Source organism: Cavia porcellus, unplaced genomic scaffold (assembly GCF_034190915.1).
Source record: "Cavia porcellus strain 051 isolate PalLab524CR breed Dunkin Hartley unplaced genomic scaffold, mCavPor4.1 scaffold_15, whole genome shotgun sequence".
NCBI classification, from domain to species: Eukaryota; Metazoa; Chordata; class Mammalia; order Rodentia; family Caviidae; genus Cavia; species Cavia porcellus.
Genome location: NW_026947498.1, coordinates 71,305,350 through 71,321,208, shown reverse-complemented (window position 1 = coordinate 71,321,208; position 15,859 = coordinate 71,305,350). Strand labels below are relative to the sequence as shown.

The 15,859-nt window shown below is 45.8% G+C and overlaps 1 protein-coding gene across 2 annotated transcripts in view; it reads left to right on the top strand.

Moving 5' to 3' along the window:
• The window catches only part of Heg1 (heart development protein with EGF like domains 1), a 79,184-nt gene extending 71,771 nt beyond the window's left edge, over positions 1-7,413 (top strand). For both annotated transcript variants that reach the window (XR_010039461.1, XM_013146267.2), the window contains 2 exons: positions 350-524; positions 2,301-7,413. Coding sequence is in view for 1 of the 2 variants with exons in the window: in XM_013146267.2 (XP_013001721.2) it covers positions 350-524; positions 2,301-2,450 (325 nt within the window). In the remaining variant the exon portion in view is untranslated. The remainder of the gene's footprint in view (positions 1-349; positions 525-2,300) is intronic.
• Positions 7,414-15,859: the final 8,446 nt, after the last annotated feature.

Genomic DNA, 15,859 nt, shown 5'->3' with positions numbered 1-15,859 from the left:
CTTCCCTGTACTGCATACACTTGTGATTTGGTTCTTGTTTCCCTGACTCCCCCAAAGATGTAGTGACCCCTGTACCCCAGAGGAGTCCAACAGCTCCACTGCGGCTGGCCCTGACCTCCCTGCCCCTGATAAACTGCCCCTTTCTCGTTAGGAGACTTTTTATACCTAATTGCATTTTTACTTTCTTCAAAAAATACCAAAACTAGGCATAATAGCTGCCTGAGTTGGCAGCTAACAGAATGATAGCTCCCAGTCTAATTTATGTCCTAAAATAGCAGTTGGTATTTTCATACGTATCATTTCTTTACAGAAGTTTTTCATGGACCTTTTAATATCTTTTGCTCCACAGAAAGAATAAAAATGACATAAGCAAGCTTATCTTTAAAAGTGGAGATTTCCAGATGTCCCCATATGCCGAGTACCCCAAAAACCCTCGCTCCCAAGAGTGGGGTCGAGAAGCTATTGAAATGCATGAAAACGGAAGCACCAAAAACCTCCTGCAGATGACAGATGTGTACTACTCGGTGGGTATTCCCAGGGCAGGGCAGGGCAGCCTTTAAGAAATAAACCAATTCTTTCTCATTGTGGCAGGTAGTTTAGGGTTCAAGAGGACTGACAGAGCCTCTTATTTACATATCTTACATTCTGTTTCCTTATGATACATTTGTATGATATTGATCTGTGTTACTATTGAGATGTGGAAGTTTATTTCCATGGTAGCACTTTACTCTTCCAGGGTGGTAGCAGTAATACATGTGAACTTCCTTTTAAATTACTACAGGGGAGTCTGAGAGGTAGAAACAAAGCTTGGTGGTGTTTGCCCCTTGAGCCCTTCATTTTTACCTCGTCTGCCCTCTTTCACTTTGCCTTGTGTGATTAAGTGTTAAAACTGGGAGTTGAAAACAAGTGTAAAGAGAGTGACTCAAAATCATCCTCAGAGGTTTAGAAAAGTCTAATAACTTGCTCTGTGTACCTCTGGACTGTGTCCCTTGGAAAGGGAGGAGAATACCTTGAGCCCTGCATCTTCTGTCCCACATTGCATTTTAGCTAGGTTTTACCCACACTGTCCCAATCATAAAACAAATAGACAGGGGTATCTGAGCCAAGAAAGGAAGATACCAGGCAACTTCTCTGTGAGGGCAGTGACCATGAAATTGCCCTACCCTGTAACAGAGACCACAATCCTCTGGTTGCTATGGGAACGAGCTGTGAGGATCGACCTTGGGTGGGAAGGGCAGGTGTGTTCATACTGAGGACTAACGAGCTGTTTATTTCAGCGGGTCCTTGGAAATAGTTGAACCCGGGGTAGCTCTAGTGAGAATGTTTCCATCACTGTGTGTGCGGGCTTTGCTCTTTGCTCCGTCAGGCCAAGCCCTTTCCTGTCCTCACTGAAGCTGGAAGTGTGTGGCTGCTTTCCCCAGGCTTGCACATGCACCCTGGCCTGTGCAGGGAACCCTGTCCCAGGCCTGTGGTGTAGTGGACCCTGTTTCACTGCATGTTTCCACGGCACTTGCTAGGGTTGCCTTACCCCAGTAGTGAAGGACCTCACTGAACCCCGTCTGTCTTGGCGTGCAGTGAGCCCAGTAGTCTGAGGGAGCAGCAGGACACTCACCGGAGGGGGAGGACTGTTGTTCTCGGCGGGCTCACCGGTCATCCTGGTACCTTCCGCACTGGGCTGTCCCCACGGGAATCACCTTTATTCAGTGTCTTATTTTGCCAAGAAAGTTTGGTGTTGCTAAGAGAGGTCCTCCAAATAGCCTGTGGAACCGGAGCTCCTTTTGTAGACCAGATAGGTAGGTCATGACCTATAAAACTGGCCCAAGAGTCACCGTGGGCCTCTGGGTTTGTGGTCCTTGCTCCACCTGTGACACAGTGGCCACTGGACCTTGTAAAATTCATGGTGACTCTCTGCTAAGTGTCAGGAAGAATTTAATGCTAGTTACACCCCACAGAGAAAAGTATTTTTTAAAAAAGTTTAGGGTCATTACCTAAACCTAAACATTACCTAGGGTCAATTGAACCACATCATATAAGGATAAACCCAAGTGTTTTTTCCTACATTGGTCTCAATTGTTGAGATGCCCTTGATAAATATTTTCTGCTTCCCTTTTAAAATAGCACAGCTGTGTTCCAGGTCCCATGAAGAGTCACCAAGGGGGGGTCCTGACTTCTAGGTCAGAACTCATTCCTCCCTCTTTAACTGCTTCCATCCTGTCTATTACAATGTAAACTTTCTGTTACCCTTAGCCTTAAGCCTCAGGATAATCTCTGGCTGTTCTTCCTCTCTCTCTGGTAAGCAGCCCACAAACGTAAGGAATCCTGAACTTGAACGAAATGGACTGTACCCAGCCTACACTGGACTACCTGGCTCCCGGCATTCCTGCATTTTCCCCGGACAGTATAACCCATCTTTCATCAGTGATGAGAGCAGGAGAAGAGACTACTTCTGAGAGCCAGCCAGAGAGGCCCCGTGCTCTGAGCCAGGTTCTAAGCCCCGCTGTGGCGCAGAAGATTGCACCAGCCTGGGCACTGGGCACCGTCTGCTCCCAGGCCTGGTTGGAGCCAGGCAAGAGACAGCAAGAGAAAGACAAGCATGAAAGCCATGACTGCAGGGGAAGGGGCCAGATGGATGTGGACAGGCTGCTCGTTTGGCACCTTTCTTATTACTGTGAACGTGGACGTGGGCCAGTACCAAGTGAGTCTCTGAGTGACTGTGACATGGCACTGGCGCTAGGGATGGCTGTTGGCCACAGCAGACCACTAAGTATCATTGCAAGGACCCAGCGTTCCCTTAGTTTGCACTTTAGTCCACTGGGCATGCAGGAGTCCCTTTGGATTTGTCTCAGCACTATGCCCAAGAGATACCGAGACACCTCCACAGACTGCAGTTGGTGATTGGCGTGTGGCTGGACACCGGCTTTCGCTTCCCGGAACTGGGTGCTGGGCCGCAGTTGGGGTTGGACATACCACTATGTTTTGAAAATGCTGCAGTTGAATATTCAGTATTTTAACGCTTCTAAGTTGCCTTATACTACAGTCTCCAAGCCAGCCCCCAAAACAAGGAGTGGACGTTTCTGAGGCACAGCACCTAACTCCCCTTGGCTTTTTATATCAGAGTGACACATTTATTTATGAGTTTTTTCCTTCTACAGTTAAATCTCGCTTTTTTGAGCAAACAGATCAGGGCAAAACAACTTACATTTGGTTTTAGAGACATCCTACTGCCCCAGAGTGAGGCAGGACAGGCAGAGTTGGGAGCTGAACTGACAGGCAGTGGATGTTTGTTATCTGTGAGGGCAGCGCCTGTGGCCTGGGACTTCGACCACTGTCGTGGGAGCCAGAGGCTTCGATGGATAGAAGAGATGAAAGCTGCATCATCCTGGGCCTGAGTTGGTGCTTTACACTAGAAGAAAAGCCTGCTATGGTCTCCCAGGTGAATAGGTCAGAGGATTGGGTCAGAGGGCACATGAGATCTCTTGCATTCCAAGCATTGCAGGAGGCCATAGGGAACTCCTGAGGGAAGGTGGAGCTGGGGTGCAGCCACCGGTGAGCATGCTGACCTGCTGCTCTTTGTATCCAGAAGCTCATCCACAGACTCAGTGTCAGCTTTCAACCAAAGGTATGTATTCAACCAAGAAATGGCTTATTCTCTCCTACCCAGCCTTTGATACCTGTTGGTGACTGTCCACCGCCCTCCGGGATTACAGCTGGTTTCAAGTCTGCCTCGGAGGACTAAGGACGGTCCAGCATGTGTAAGGGAAGGAGATGCCAGTGCTGTCCTCACCATGCCTGTGCCGTGGGTCCTGCGAGGGAGGCTTGTCCCGCACTGGATGCCTTCTAACTGCTCCCTTGGACATACGTTCACTTACCTCCTCGTGGAACATCCTGGTCTTGGGTGAAGGGAAGGGAACACAGAGGTAAAAGAATTGTCCCCACCCTGAAGCTGGGAGCTCAGTGGTACACATTTCTGGAAGCAGCACAGCTGCTGGGGACAGTTCTGCCCTGGGCATGGTGATTTCTTCACAGTACTCCATAATCTCTTCAGAACGTACAGTCCTCCCCATGACGTGTCAGGTATGGACTCCTGTGCCCTGCAGCCCCACAACTTGCTGTCACCCACTATGGCAGAGGCACTGGTCGGGTCCAGTGTGTTTCAGGAGTCCAGGTGCACTCATCTCATGAGTATGTGAGGCCTTCTGTTGCTGTTGCTGTTGCTGTTGCTGTTGCTGTTGATGGAGGTTAAAACCTCAGAGCATCGCCGTTTTGAAACCTTGGGTGGTGTCTCTGTCTGTGGAGCCGAGGCTCTTTGCACTTTGCTGCCTTGCATCTACCCAGAGAGCTTGGAGCTCCACACTGCGTTCTCCCAAGTGGCAGACTCGGACCCTGTGTGAGACAGCCTCCCTCCTGTCCTCAGCACTGCATCCCCAGCTGTAAGAAGAGCTACCACCGCAGCTCCGCCACTTCTGCCTTTGGCGGAGACCACAGCTGGCAAACGATCTCCTGTGTGAGGGCCAGAAGCCTTACACCCCGCAATATGCTCCACAAAAGCATGCTTGGGAAAAATGCTGACATCTAAAAGTGTCCTGTGAGTTCCAGAAATGTGTTTTCCTGGGTTTTGGCCCACTAGAGTGGATTGAGAATAATGTTTCTTTTTCACTTTGAAAAACAAAGGTGCCAAGCAAGACAGGGTTCATGGTATCTACACTTTCTAGGAGAGGGTGGATTGGGAAAGCATCCTGAGGTCTGGACAAGGTGTGAGAGGAACATGACTTACCCGTGGCTCACAGCCTGTCCCAGGAGAGGCAGGGATCACTCCTGTTGGGGTTCTAGCTCCAGAAGGGCCTGCCTGGGCCAAGAGGAAACAGCTATAGGGTGTTAGTAGCCCACAGACAAGCAAACAGGACATCGGCCTCACACACTGGAACACAGCCGGGGCCGACTGCTGTGTCTACCTCCGCACCTGAAATGTGTGATTCGTGTGCGCTGAAATACCATGGTTCTGCTTTGGGACCCCACAGCTGGGCAGAAGTGACACTTAGCATCCCACAAGCGCTTCAGTAGGGAAGAGCTTGGGCCAGGTGGGGTGTGTGTGTCTGGAGAATGCTGGGGCATGAAACCTGGAGAGGGAGGAGTCACCTGGCTTCCTGGTATTGTCCTGGGCTTTAAGAGCAGGGAGACCTTGTTTCCATCATCTTTTCCTGTGTAATGATGATGCAGCCCATGGTACCAGGGTCTGTTTCTTTAGAAAGACATTCCTACCACGACCAGGCTCCACGCACACCCTGGCCTCCTAGCCCCGCCTCCTAGCCCCCCTGCTAGTTAGCCGTGCATGCCCATTTCTTGGACGAAAAGACTTCCAAAGAGGATAGATAACTGGCCTTGTGAAGGCAGGATCAAATCTTGGTGTGCATGACTTGCCCCGTCCCTCTTTCCACTCGTTTTCCCTGCCTCCCTTCCGGCAGATACCTCGCCATGCAATATAGTTTAAATCTCACAGAGGGCAAGAGAGAAAGGACCTATGACTTAAATTATTCTTAAAGACTTTTAATATTTTAAGCAGTAACAAAACTAGTGACAACATACTAAACATACCTTTTGAAATGCCCAAAGGTGGTTTTATGTGTTTCCCGGATGCTTGTGGTCACTTTGAGAACATGGTTACTGGTGTGTGCTCATCAAGAAGCTTGTTGTATGTGACTCGGGCAGGCGGAAGTGCAAGGTGCTCTCCTGGGTGGGGCTCAGAACTGCACACTCACGGAGGGCTGCCTGCCCCCTTCCACTGGGGAGGCTGTGGTTCCTGCACTGGGAAGCGTACTTTGCGAACCATTATCAGATCTGGGAGCATCTTCAGGGAGATGTCTTCAGTACCGATCTCCCTTCTTTGAAGGAAGGTGATTTTCAGGAGTAGCTTGCTGAATGGGTGGTGCTGTCAAGCTGGCTGTTAGCATTTGAGGTTAAAAAGTAAAGGTGGCTTGAGTTAGGGAAGAGCTAGCTCAAGTGGGCCTATGCAAGAGGCCTGAGTCTTTGGCCTAGGGACCAGATGCTGTCTAAGGATGTGTCCTTGAAGGACGGAATCTATTCCGATGTAAAAGTTGCAGAAAGGCACGTTAGTGTCATCGCTTGGCATACGACTTTTGGTGCCCCACTTGGTGGAGGGCCTAGGGACCGTGGAACTGTGGAACTTTAGCTAGAAAAATAGTGCTTTACTGTTGAGTAACTCAAATATACCCAAAACGAGGGTTTTGATTCATAGTTGTAAAATATATTTGGAGCAGGGTGTCATGGTGCATGCCTGTAATCCCGGCAGTTGGGAGGGTGAGGCAGGAGGATTGCCACAAGTTCAAGGCCAGCCTGGACTACAATAGTGAGTTCAGTGGCAGTGTGAACTATTCAGCAAGACCCTGTCTCAAAAAATAAATAAATAAATAAATAAAATATATTTGGATTTTAAAATCACAGCACTTCTTTGGGAAGAGGAAGCAGAGTTCAGTATTTTAGTATTTTATATTTTATTTAAAACTGCCCTTAATATAAGAGATACTTTTCCTGTTTGAAAGCTTTCATGGCAGTAAGAATGGACATTTTACTTCTTTCTTTGATCATGTATCATTCTGAGTGTTCTTATGTACATTTTAGAAACAGAAATATGGTTTTGTAGAGTTTTCTTTTGGGTATTTTTTTTTTCTTTTTCAGATCCCCAAAAGTGGTTAAAGTAGCAGGCACATTAAATTATTAAATGTCAGTTAATTTGTTGATCTAAAGCATCTCAGTACCACTATACTTCTTCCTGTCTGATGTGAACTGTAGCTCACAGAAAAGCCCATGAAACCAAAAGGGACCCTTTAGATCTAAAAGGAGAAAGATCCTGGCCTGCATCTGTCCCATGAGCATTTTTAAAGAAGATATTTCAAAAGAGTCTCTTGTTAGATTTTAGGGTTATAATTTTTTATCATGTGTTTAATGCATATTAGTGCAGACTTCTTCGGTAGGAGGGATGAGGCAGCACAGACAGTGTTGGAATCTGTGTCTGAAAAAGATCCACCACACTTACCTTTCTGTGTTATCTAAGCCTGTTCCAAAAAGAAAGTGGTTATTTCATCATGAATTGCTGTGAGTTTTGTTAATGTCTACATTGCCAGATGTATGGTTAAATGTAACATACAGCTGGAGTGTGAACTCTGAATTTTCATGTTGTCCTGAATTTCTCTTTATAGACCATAGCCCTTGGTTGATTGTGTTAAATCCATTATGAGAATGTTATTTAAAGTTGTATTATAATTCCAGCCTCCACTAATTATTCAATATTGTAGCAGCAAAGTATTATTTGTAAGAATTTGGTTATTTTTATACATATATTCACTCAATCTGGCGTTCTAGTCAGTAAAATGATGCAATAAAATGAGTATCATTTTCCTCGTGTGTTTTTCCTCTTACTAACAAACAAATCAAACAGGAGCCCAACAAGTTGTTTGTCCAGGGCCTCACTCAATGCAAGTGTACGGTAAATTGCGTGGCAGTGTGGAGGGGGAGTTATTTCTCTGTGCACAGTGCCCAGAAGTGAAGAACACTGCTGATGAATGGTTGGGTGAATGAGTGGATAGATGGATGGGTGTACAGACAGACAGCCTAAATGACAAAAGACCTAATTCTGATACAGCACCTGTTTATGTTTTCTCTGTGAGTTGGAGGACAACCACTTCAGGTGCTGGAAACATCTTCTGAACGCCTCTTACACTGCTGTATGCCAGCTCCTTGTGTGGTGGAGAAGGGAGGAAGCACATCCGCTTGGCTGGAAAGCAACGCACCCTTTAAGATCGGGAGCGTGGACCTTAGCTTACATCACCCACGCTTGGTTAGAGAGATGCTTCTTCATTAACTGCCCCTTGGGTGGCTTGCGTGACAGGGATGTTGTGTAGATCTCCTCTCTGCTTCCTGTTGATACTAGAGGAGTCAGTAAGAGCAGCCTGGGGCCTGCAGGTGAGCTGGCAGGTTAGATCAGGGCCGTGGTGTTCAAGATGGCAGTGGGGACCAGCGGCAATCTCTTCAGAGCGGCTCTTCCATCCCAGCAGCTGACCATCCCCAAATGAGAGGAAACAGGAGGCAGCACTTGCAGGGACCACACAGTAACAACAGAGGGTTTCACATGCTTCCCTAAGGGGTGAATGGAGGCTTGGGATTGTTGGTGTCACCCTTCTGAGATTTCCCATTACCCCTTTAGGGGTGGTCCATCCTTTCCTACCTAAGACTTAAGACTACTAGAATAAAGACACTCAAAGGCAAGATCCTTCTCAGCAGAAGACCACTGCTGCCCTGAGTCATCCAGTAATCCCAGCCTCAACCAGTATGCCCAGGTTCTGGCTGCCACATGGCCTTTTGTTCCCCATAAACAACTGCTCATCCCAGACGCCTGCTGTGCTCCCATTTTATTTCTTGCTTTTCCTCTTTCTGCTGTGCTTGATAAACCAAACGAGATTGGAGGCCCGCTACAGGGTTCCCTAATGTGTGCTGACCCTTCTTCCTACTCGGCTCAACAGGGTGTAAACATTCCGTTACTTTCACTTCTCTAATAATTTTATTTTTAATGTGTATATTTAAGGTGTATGTGTTTTGATGTACATCATGAAATGATTACTGTAGTCAAACAAATTGACGTAACTCATCTCAACTGGATACTGTGTGTGTGTCCTGAAATCTGACTTAGTGAATTTTCAGAATCCAGTACAGTATTGTTAACCATAGGGTTCATGCTGTGCCCTTAGGTCTCTAGGCTGATTCGTGCTACATCACTGTGTTTGTTTCCTTTAACTTGCTTCTCTCCATTGCCTGCCTCTCACACTGTTCTGCTTTTGATTTGTTTTCATCCTCAAAATGTTCCTGTGTTGGAGAATCGGTCTTCACTGTGGCTTTGTTGGGAAGTCATGGGGCCTTCTGTGGGCAAAACCTGGTGGAAGTTTCTGAGGTCAGTTGAAGGTCCACCCTCAGAAGGAACATGAGACCCTAGGCTCCCTGGCTTCCTTTTTGAAATGGAGTTTCTCATTCACACAGCAGCTCTCCCACCATGCAACCAACTGAGAAATAACACATCCCAGAGGCCCCTCCCCAGAGCTGAGCCAATGCTAACACCATGCCTCTGAGCTCCACATCTGTGAGCTACATAAACCTATAAGTGTTCTGCACCAGCATTTCATGATGGCGGTTAATAACATGCACACTAATAAACATACAACAAGGTCATGCAATATTTGTCTTTCTGTTTCTGGTTTCTTTATTCCACTTAGCATCATTTCCCAAGTTCCATGTTTTCTCCAAGGGCAGTGTCTCCTTTTCAAAGGATAAATAATATCCATTGTCTCTGTAGGTGCCTGTTCCCTTATCCGTTCCTCTGTCTGCAGACATTTGAGTTATTTCCATGTTTCTCCTACAGCGAATGATGCTGCACCCTGGTGTTCTTTTGAACCTAGAATTGGGAGGCCTTCCCACTGTACCCGGTAAACTGACCAGAGTGCTTATCCCACTTGTGCTTCTAGCCCTGCTGAGCCTCTACCTCAGGATTTGATTCAAGAGCAAATAAAGATCTCAAAGGTATTTTTAGACTTTTGGATTTAAAGGGCTCTGCCAATGCACAGTGATCCATTTTCCGGTGCTTGGGAAGTAAAAAAAGACCAGACACATGATGCAACACTCATCCAAATCAGAGTCCTCCAAGACAGGGTGTGGAGTGGTCATGGCAGCTTTCAAGTCTCAGAATTAGATCACAATGTCACGATGTCCTGAGCGGGAACTTCGGGTCACAGAGATAAAGGGTGGTGCCTGGAATAAATACTGATGCAGAGTTTTATGGACCTCATAAAAATTCACTGCACTGGTGGTTGGGAAGAGACGCTTTACAGTAGTTTCCTGCTATTTTTCCCAAATGACACTATCAGGTCTTAAAGTCTGTCCCACTTTCTGAACCTCTGTCCTGAATGAGGCAAGTTGGGACATTTTAATGGTTATCCCCTCACAGAACTGTGAGGATTATGAGAGGATCCATAAGAAAGCACTTTGTAAACTATAAAGAAACAACACATGTTCACTTTAAAGGGCCTCCTGTCACCACAAGGACAGGTGAACAACTGACATGTCGTTTTGATGAGAATTCACTAGTAATTGCCCCTAGAGATCTTAGACCTGTTGTCAATATGTTCTGGCCATCACTTCTCTAACGTCCCCTATCATGGGCTTAGAATCACCACTCTGAGGACAGGAATCAGTAATGTCCTTTAACCTGCCTGACGCTCAAGGCCTGACATACATCTAAGATTTCTTTGGCCAAAGCAATGTGAGTGGAAACGTGTCACTTTTTGGAAGATGCTGTAAGCCCCATGTTCGAGGCTCACTGCTCCAGCCTCAGCAATCAGGGACATGCATGTTGGCTGCGGAGACACTGCTAGCCGAAGGCCCTAGGGCCTAAGACAAACACAGCCCCCTGCTGGCCTGGCCTTGTCAGTTGGCCACAAGGAAGAAAACTTTTGGTTGTGTGAAGGCACTGACATTTAGGATGTGCTTTTTACTGCAGCTCTAGGGAGCCCATCCTGACCAGTAACTGCTTCCTAAACACAGCACTAGCCCTGGCAGCACATGGGAATTGCTTGAGTCCTAGTTCATTTGATCATGATTAACATACTGCAACTAAGTCGTTTTAGTTTTGTCTTCCAGGGATTCAAATCAGAAATATGTATGACGTGGCAAATATTTGCCAACCCTGGTATACAAAACTTTATGATAAGGATGAGCTTTTAAGTGAGAATGACTTAGGTTTAAAACTTACCTGTTAGCCATGGGCTGGGGAGGAATTTCTTTTCTCTTTTTTCGGGGGGAGGTGTTTTTGAGACGGAGTCTCGCTATGTAGCTCTGGCTGGCCTTGAGCTTATGTTGTAGCCCAGGCTGGTTTTGAACTCCTGCCTCGGCCTCCCGAGTCCTGGGATTACAGGAGTGTGCCACCACACCCGGTTTAGAGGAATTTCTTAACCAACCCAGTCAATAGTGGTTTCTTGTATAACATAATAGAAATGTTAATGCTAATACAGAGGCATTTTGAGGGGTTAAAGCATGAGGTCCCAAGAGTATGTAAATGATAGGCTTTGTATACAGCTTGGGACCTGGCATACAGCGAATAGTGAATAAATGTGTTTCAGAGTCTGTGGAAGACACGTTGAGCAGCTAGCCTGAGATACACAGAAAAACTGAGGACATGGATTTCTCTGCCCCTCCCCTCCTGCTTACTGCATAGTTGGGTAAATTGCACTGTATTACTATGATACTGTTATTATCAGCAAGACTAGAGTCATATGAGGCAATATTCCATAGTTTTATAATCAAATCATTCACCTATAGTTAGTCTGGAGGTCACTAGGTTAATCAAGAACATGGCCCATCTGTCTTACCTTTCTATATCCTTCTCTGTGGAGTGGACTGTCTTGGCCCTCACTTACTGATTGGTTGGCTCATATCTCTAATTCTAACACATTCCTTTCTAAAGGACAAACCAGGTGCATGCCTGGAATCCCAAAATTTGGGAGGCTGAGGTAGGAGGAACACTGAGTTCAAGGCCAGCCTGGGCTGAATAGTGAAACCCTGTCTCATAGAGAGAGAGAGAGAGAGAGAGAGAGAGAGAGAGAGAGAGAGAGAGAGAGAGAGAGAGAGAGGAAGGAAAGAAAAGAAAGAAAGAAAAAGGGAAAGAGAGGGAAAAAACTAAGGTAGTGCCTTTCAAGAGAGCCAAATTATTTTATCTCATCCTCTCCCTTATTCATTAAAAAATTACTTAATTTTTTTAAAAAAATATCAACCAATAAAAAAAATGTTCCTGGATCTGTAGGGAAAAAGAAACCCTTTACAACTGTTGGTTAGAGAGTAGACTAGTTCAAACACTGTGGAAATCAGTGTGGAGATTCCTCAAAAAATTAGGATTAGAGGTCCCATTCAACCCAGGTATTCCCCTTCTGTGTATCTTCCCAGAAAGATTGAAAAACATCACACCACAGTGACATATGTGAAACCATAAGGTTCAAAATATACAATAGTCACTGTGAAATGGGAGAAAACTGTTCAATAAAAAGAAGAAACTAAGATAGGGGGAAAGAGAAAGGATAGGAGGGAAAAGAAAAAAATGCAAGTTAGTTATACCATTAGTGTCACTTAGTTCACTGAATAGGAAAGGTTGTGCTAATATTGATTGAAGAAATTTTTATGCCCATATTTTGTACTTGAGTGACTAAAGATAATGATGTGTAATTTATCAATAATTGTTACTTTTTCATTATTTTGTTGTGAAAATTTGTTTTACCTTTTCTTCTTAATATTAACAAATAAAGTAATTTAAATTAAAAAAAAAAGAGAGAGAGAGCCAAATTAGGCTGGCCTCAGACTTCTTCAGAGCCGCAGGCTAAGTCAGGAGGCAATGAAGAGTTGCTAAGAGGTTATTCACTTAAATATGAAAGCAAAGCCTCAGGGACCCAGGGACCCAAGGAAGACTGCTCCTGGTGAAGCGCTGCTAGGAAAGAAACCAAAACACAGAATTTGGGAGTGAGAAAAGGAAGAAGGGATAAACATTACATCTGCTTAAATGTAGAGCCATCACTAAAAAAAAAAGATACTAGATATGGTGACACACTCCTATAATTCCAGTACTCAGGAGGCTGAGGCAGGAGAATTGCCTCAAGTTCAAGCCCAGCCTGGGCTACTTAGTGTGCTCAAGTTCTACTTTGAATTAGCTTGTCTCAAAAAAAAAAAAAAAAAAAAAAAAAGACAAGATTTGGAAATAGAGGCTGGGCACGTGATTTAGAGGGTCAGGACATGCTTACCACACGTGAGGCTCTGGGGTTAACTCCTGACACCAACACAAAAACAACAAACAAAGATTTTGTTACTGCAATTAAATATCTCTTACAAAGCCTTGACAAAGAATGGTACCAGTAACAGCAGAGAGGTGTGGGAAGCAAGGCGAGACGCTGTTCCACTAATATTTCATCTACGTTCCCTTGCGCAGTCCAGCAGGATGAGGGTACTGACACACGTTAGGGGCACCGCTCCTTTTTTGGGCTTAGGAGGATGCCTGAGCCCACACCCGTTTAGCGGCTGAAATTCTTACTGCAGAAATGAGCACTTTATCTGGCTTATTACTCTTGGCCATCAGGAGACTCACAGACACTCTAAGAGAGACTCGGAAGCTCTGCAGATGACATCGGTGGCCGGCTCCTTGTGGGACAGCAGGGAGGACCCTGCTGCTGTCCCTGCTGGGCAGAGACACTTGACTCCCACTGCAAACCCCAGACAGGGCAACACACCTCACCTCTGAGGCTCCTGAAACCCGGCGTGCGGACACTGTCTCTTGTCTGCTTTTCCTTTCTCTCCTCTCCCTGGACTCTCAACAACCTCCTAAGCTATGCAACAAGCTGAGAACCATTACGATGTGAAGACCACAGTGCTCTTGTTTTTTTTTTGTCCCATCCTATGACTATGTCCAGGGCCCCCTTGTGTACGATACCAAGTTGGAGGCCAGTACCCCAGAGACCAAATAGGCCACGAGCCATCATGTAGTCCAAATTCTGAAACAGTCTTATGTGCCCTCTTGACAAAGTAGATGTCCTGGGAACAGTACTAGAGACAGCTGAGTTAGCTAGAGGCATCACACAGGGCTGGGGCCTCAAACACAGCACAACCATGACTGGAGGTGGATCTGTTGAAGGCCAGGCCTCAGGTCTCCCTGTCTCCCTGAGGGAAGACAATAAACTAAAATTGGAATCACTTGGTCCAATAAAGTCTAACTAGACATCAATCAGTCACCCAAATGGGTGACCAGAACCTCCTGACTTATCTCCCCAAAAAGGTCCTGGTTCTTTCCACATGACCTGCATCCCCATTGGATCAGCATTACCTAAGCAGCTCTACTTGTGATCTTATTGGTTGATCGTAACTTTGTCCCACCTCGCACCACCTCATGATTTTGCTCTACAGAACTTCAGTTAGAGTGTGCGGTCCATGACAGCCCATTTTCTGGGTCCCCCACCCCTTCCTTCTTGGCAGTAGCTGTCTCTCAATAAAATATTCTCTTTTCTTTTCTTTTTGATACAACCTCACAGTTACCAGGCAAGTGCTTGAGCTGCTGAGCTAAATCCCCAGCCCTGAAATAGCCTACTTTTACATTGTTCCTCAGAATTCACTGATTTTGGCATATCTGACATCTAGCAGGTTGAGCATTATGATATTTCCCTTACATCCTTGAAGGTCCTATAGCAACAGGAAACTCCCATGCTCTGGGGAGGCCTTGTTAGAGTTTTTTGGTGCAATAGAGAAGCACAATAAAGGAGAAAGTGGACTTCTTATCTGAGGACATGAAGAGGAGCCTACAACCTATAATGGTTTGGCTTTTTCCTCCGATTGGATACAAAGGGGCAGAGGGTTATATGACCTCTGATGGGAGGTGGGGCGGACATTGATGATGTGCAAGGAACTGATTTCTTCATGAGCAAATGGAAAAAGAATTTGCAATTTGGGACAAAGAGGAACAAGCAGGAAGCGACCGTCAGGGGAAGTGTTCCCACTTTGGCCTTGCACCATGTTAGACCATTGCCATAATCTTACAGTAATTTATACTAAGGCAAGAGCCTTTCATTCCCGACTTTGAATTGTTAGGACAAGGGCAAAGACTGTCTCTTAGTACTTTTTGCTGGATGGGGCATTGTGTTGGGTTTAGGAGGATTGATAGGATGACGGTTGATGCCCCTACAGCTGGTACCAAGTGTTTCAGCCAGGACAAGGAGTTTATTGTTGGTGAATGCTTGCATCCTACATTTTGGAGAAATGAAAGACAAGGTGCTGTGAGGAGGCAGGTCATATCATAATTAAAGGACACAGGAGAGATAGAAGGAAAGGTGCCCATGATCTGAATGTGTCATTCCAACAGAACCATGCTGAGGGAGAATCTGAAAAATAAGCATGGAGTTGGAGGGGTGAAGTTACTGGAAGCAATTATTTTTTCATCCAAAAGGGTAAAAATAAAAAGTGTAGGTAGGACTTGTCCTTGGCCCAGGGGTTGAGCTGGAGAGGATGGGAAGCATGAGAAATGTAAGGCCCAATAGTTGAATCACTATAAGTAAGACCCAGACCCAGAGGGGTCTCACATTTAACTAAACAGCTGAAGGTGGAGAGAACTAAGATAGTTGTTAGGTAGAGAACAGTATGAGAGCGATCATTAGGAAAGACTGCCCAGAATCTTATACTCAAAAAATAACTAATAGAATGTAAGGGATCAGGATCCAAATAGGATAACAAAATGTGATTTAGTCTGAAAATTGTGCCTGTGGGACCTTGGGGAGACAGAGACAGGTGGGAGATAGGAGATGTAACGATCACTCAGGATGTTTAGAGTTAGGGGAGTTAGGTTAGGAGGGCACCACTTTGAGTGGTGTTGATCCAGGATAGCAGTCCAATGACCTTGACCACTATTGGAGTTGAGAGGAAGACTAGGTAGGGGCCACTCCAATTTGGTTGTAGTCCTGTGGATTTAGAAGATTTAAGATAAATTAGATCTCCTGGGGATATAGGAAGATCTGGTTTGGTCCCATCAGGGGGTTGGGGAATAACAGAGATCAGCATGTTGTAGCAAGTGTTGGAGGAAGGAGAGAATTGGGATACAGTCAGCGAGAGGAGGGAGACTGGGAGGTAGGAAGATTGTGGAGTAGGAATGATCAGCCATACATGAGTTTAAAAGGGCTTAGAAAGGTAGCAACCCAGGGAAGTGCTCTGAGCATGGCTAAAGAAATGAGGACTATCCCTGAACCCTTGAGGGAGTACTGTCTAGGTAAGTTCTTAGTGTCTG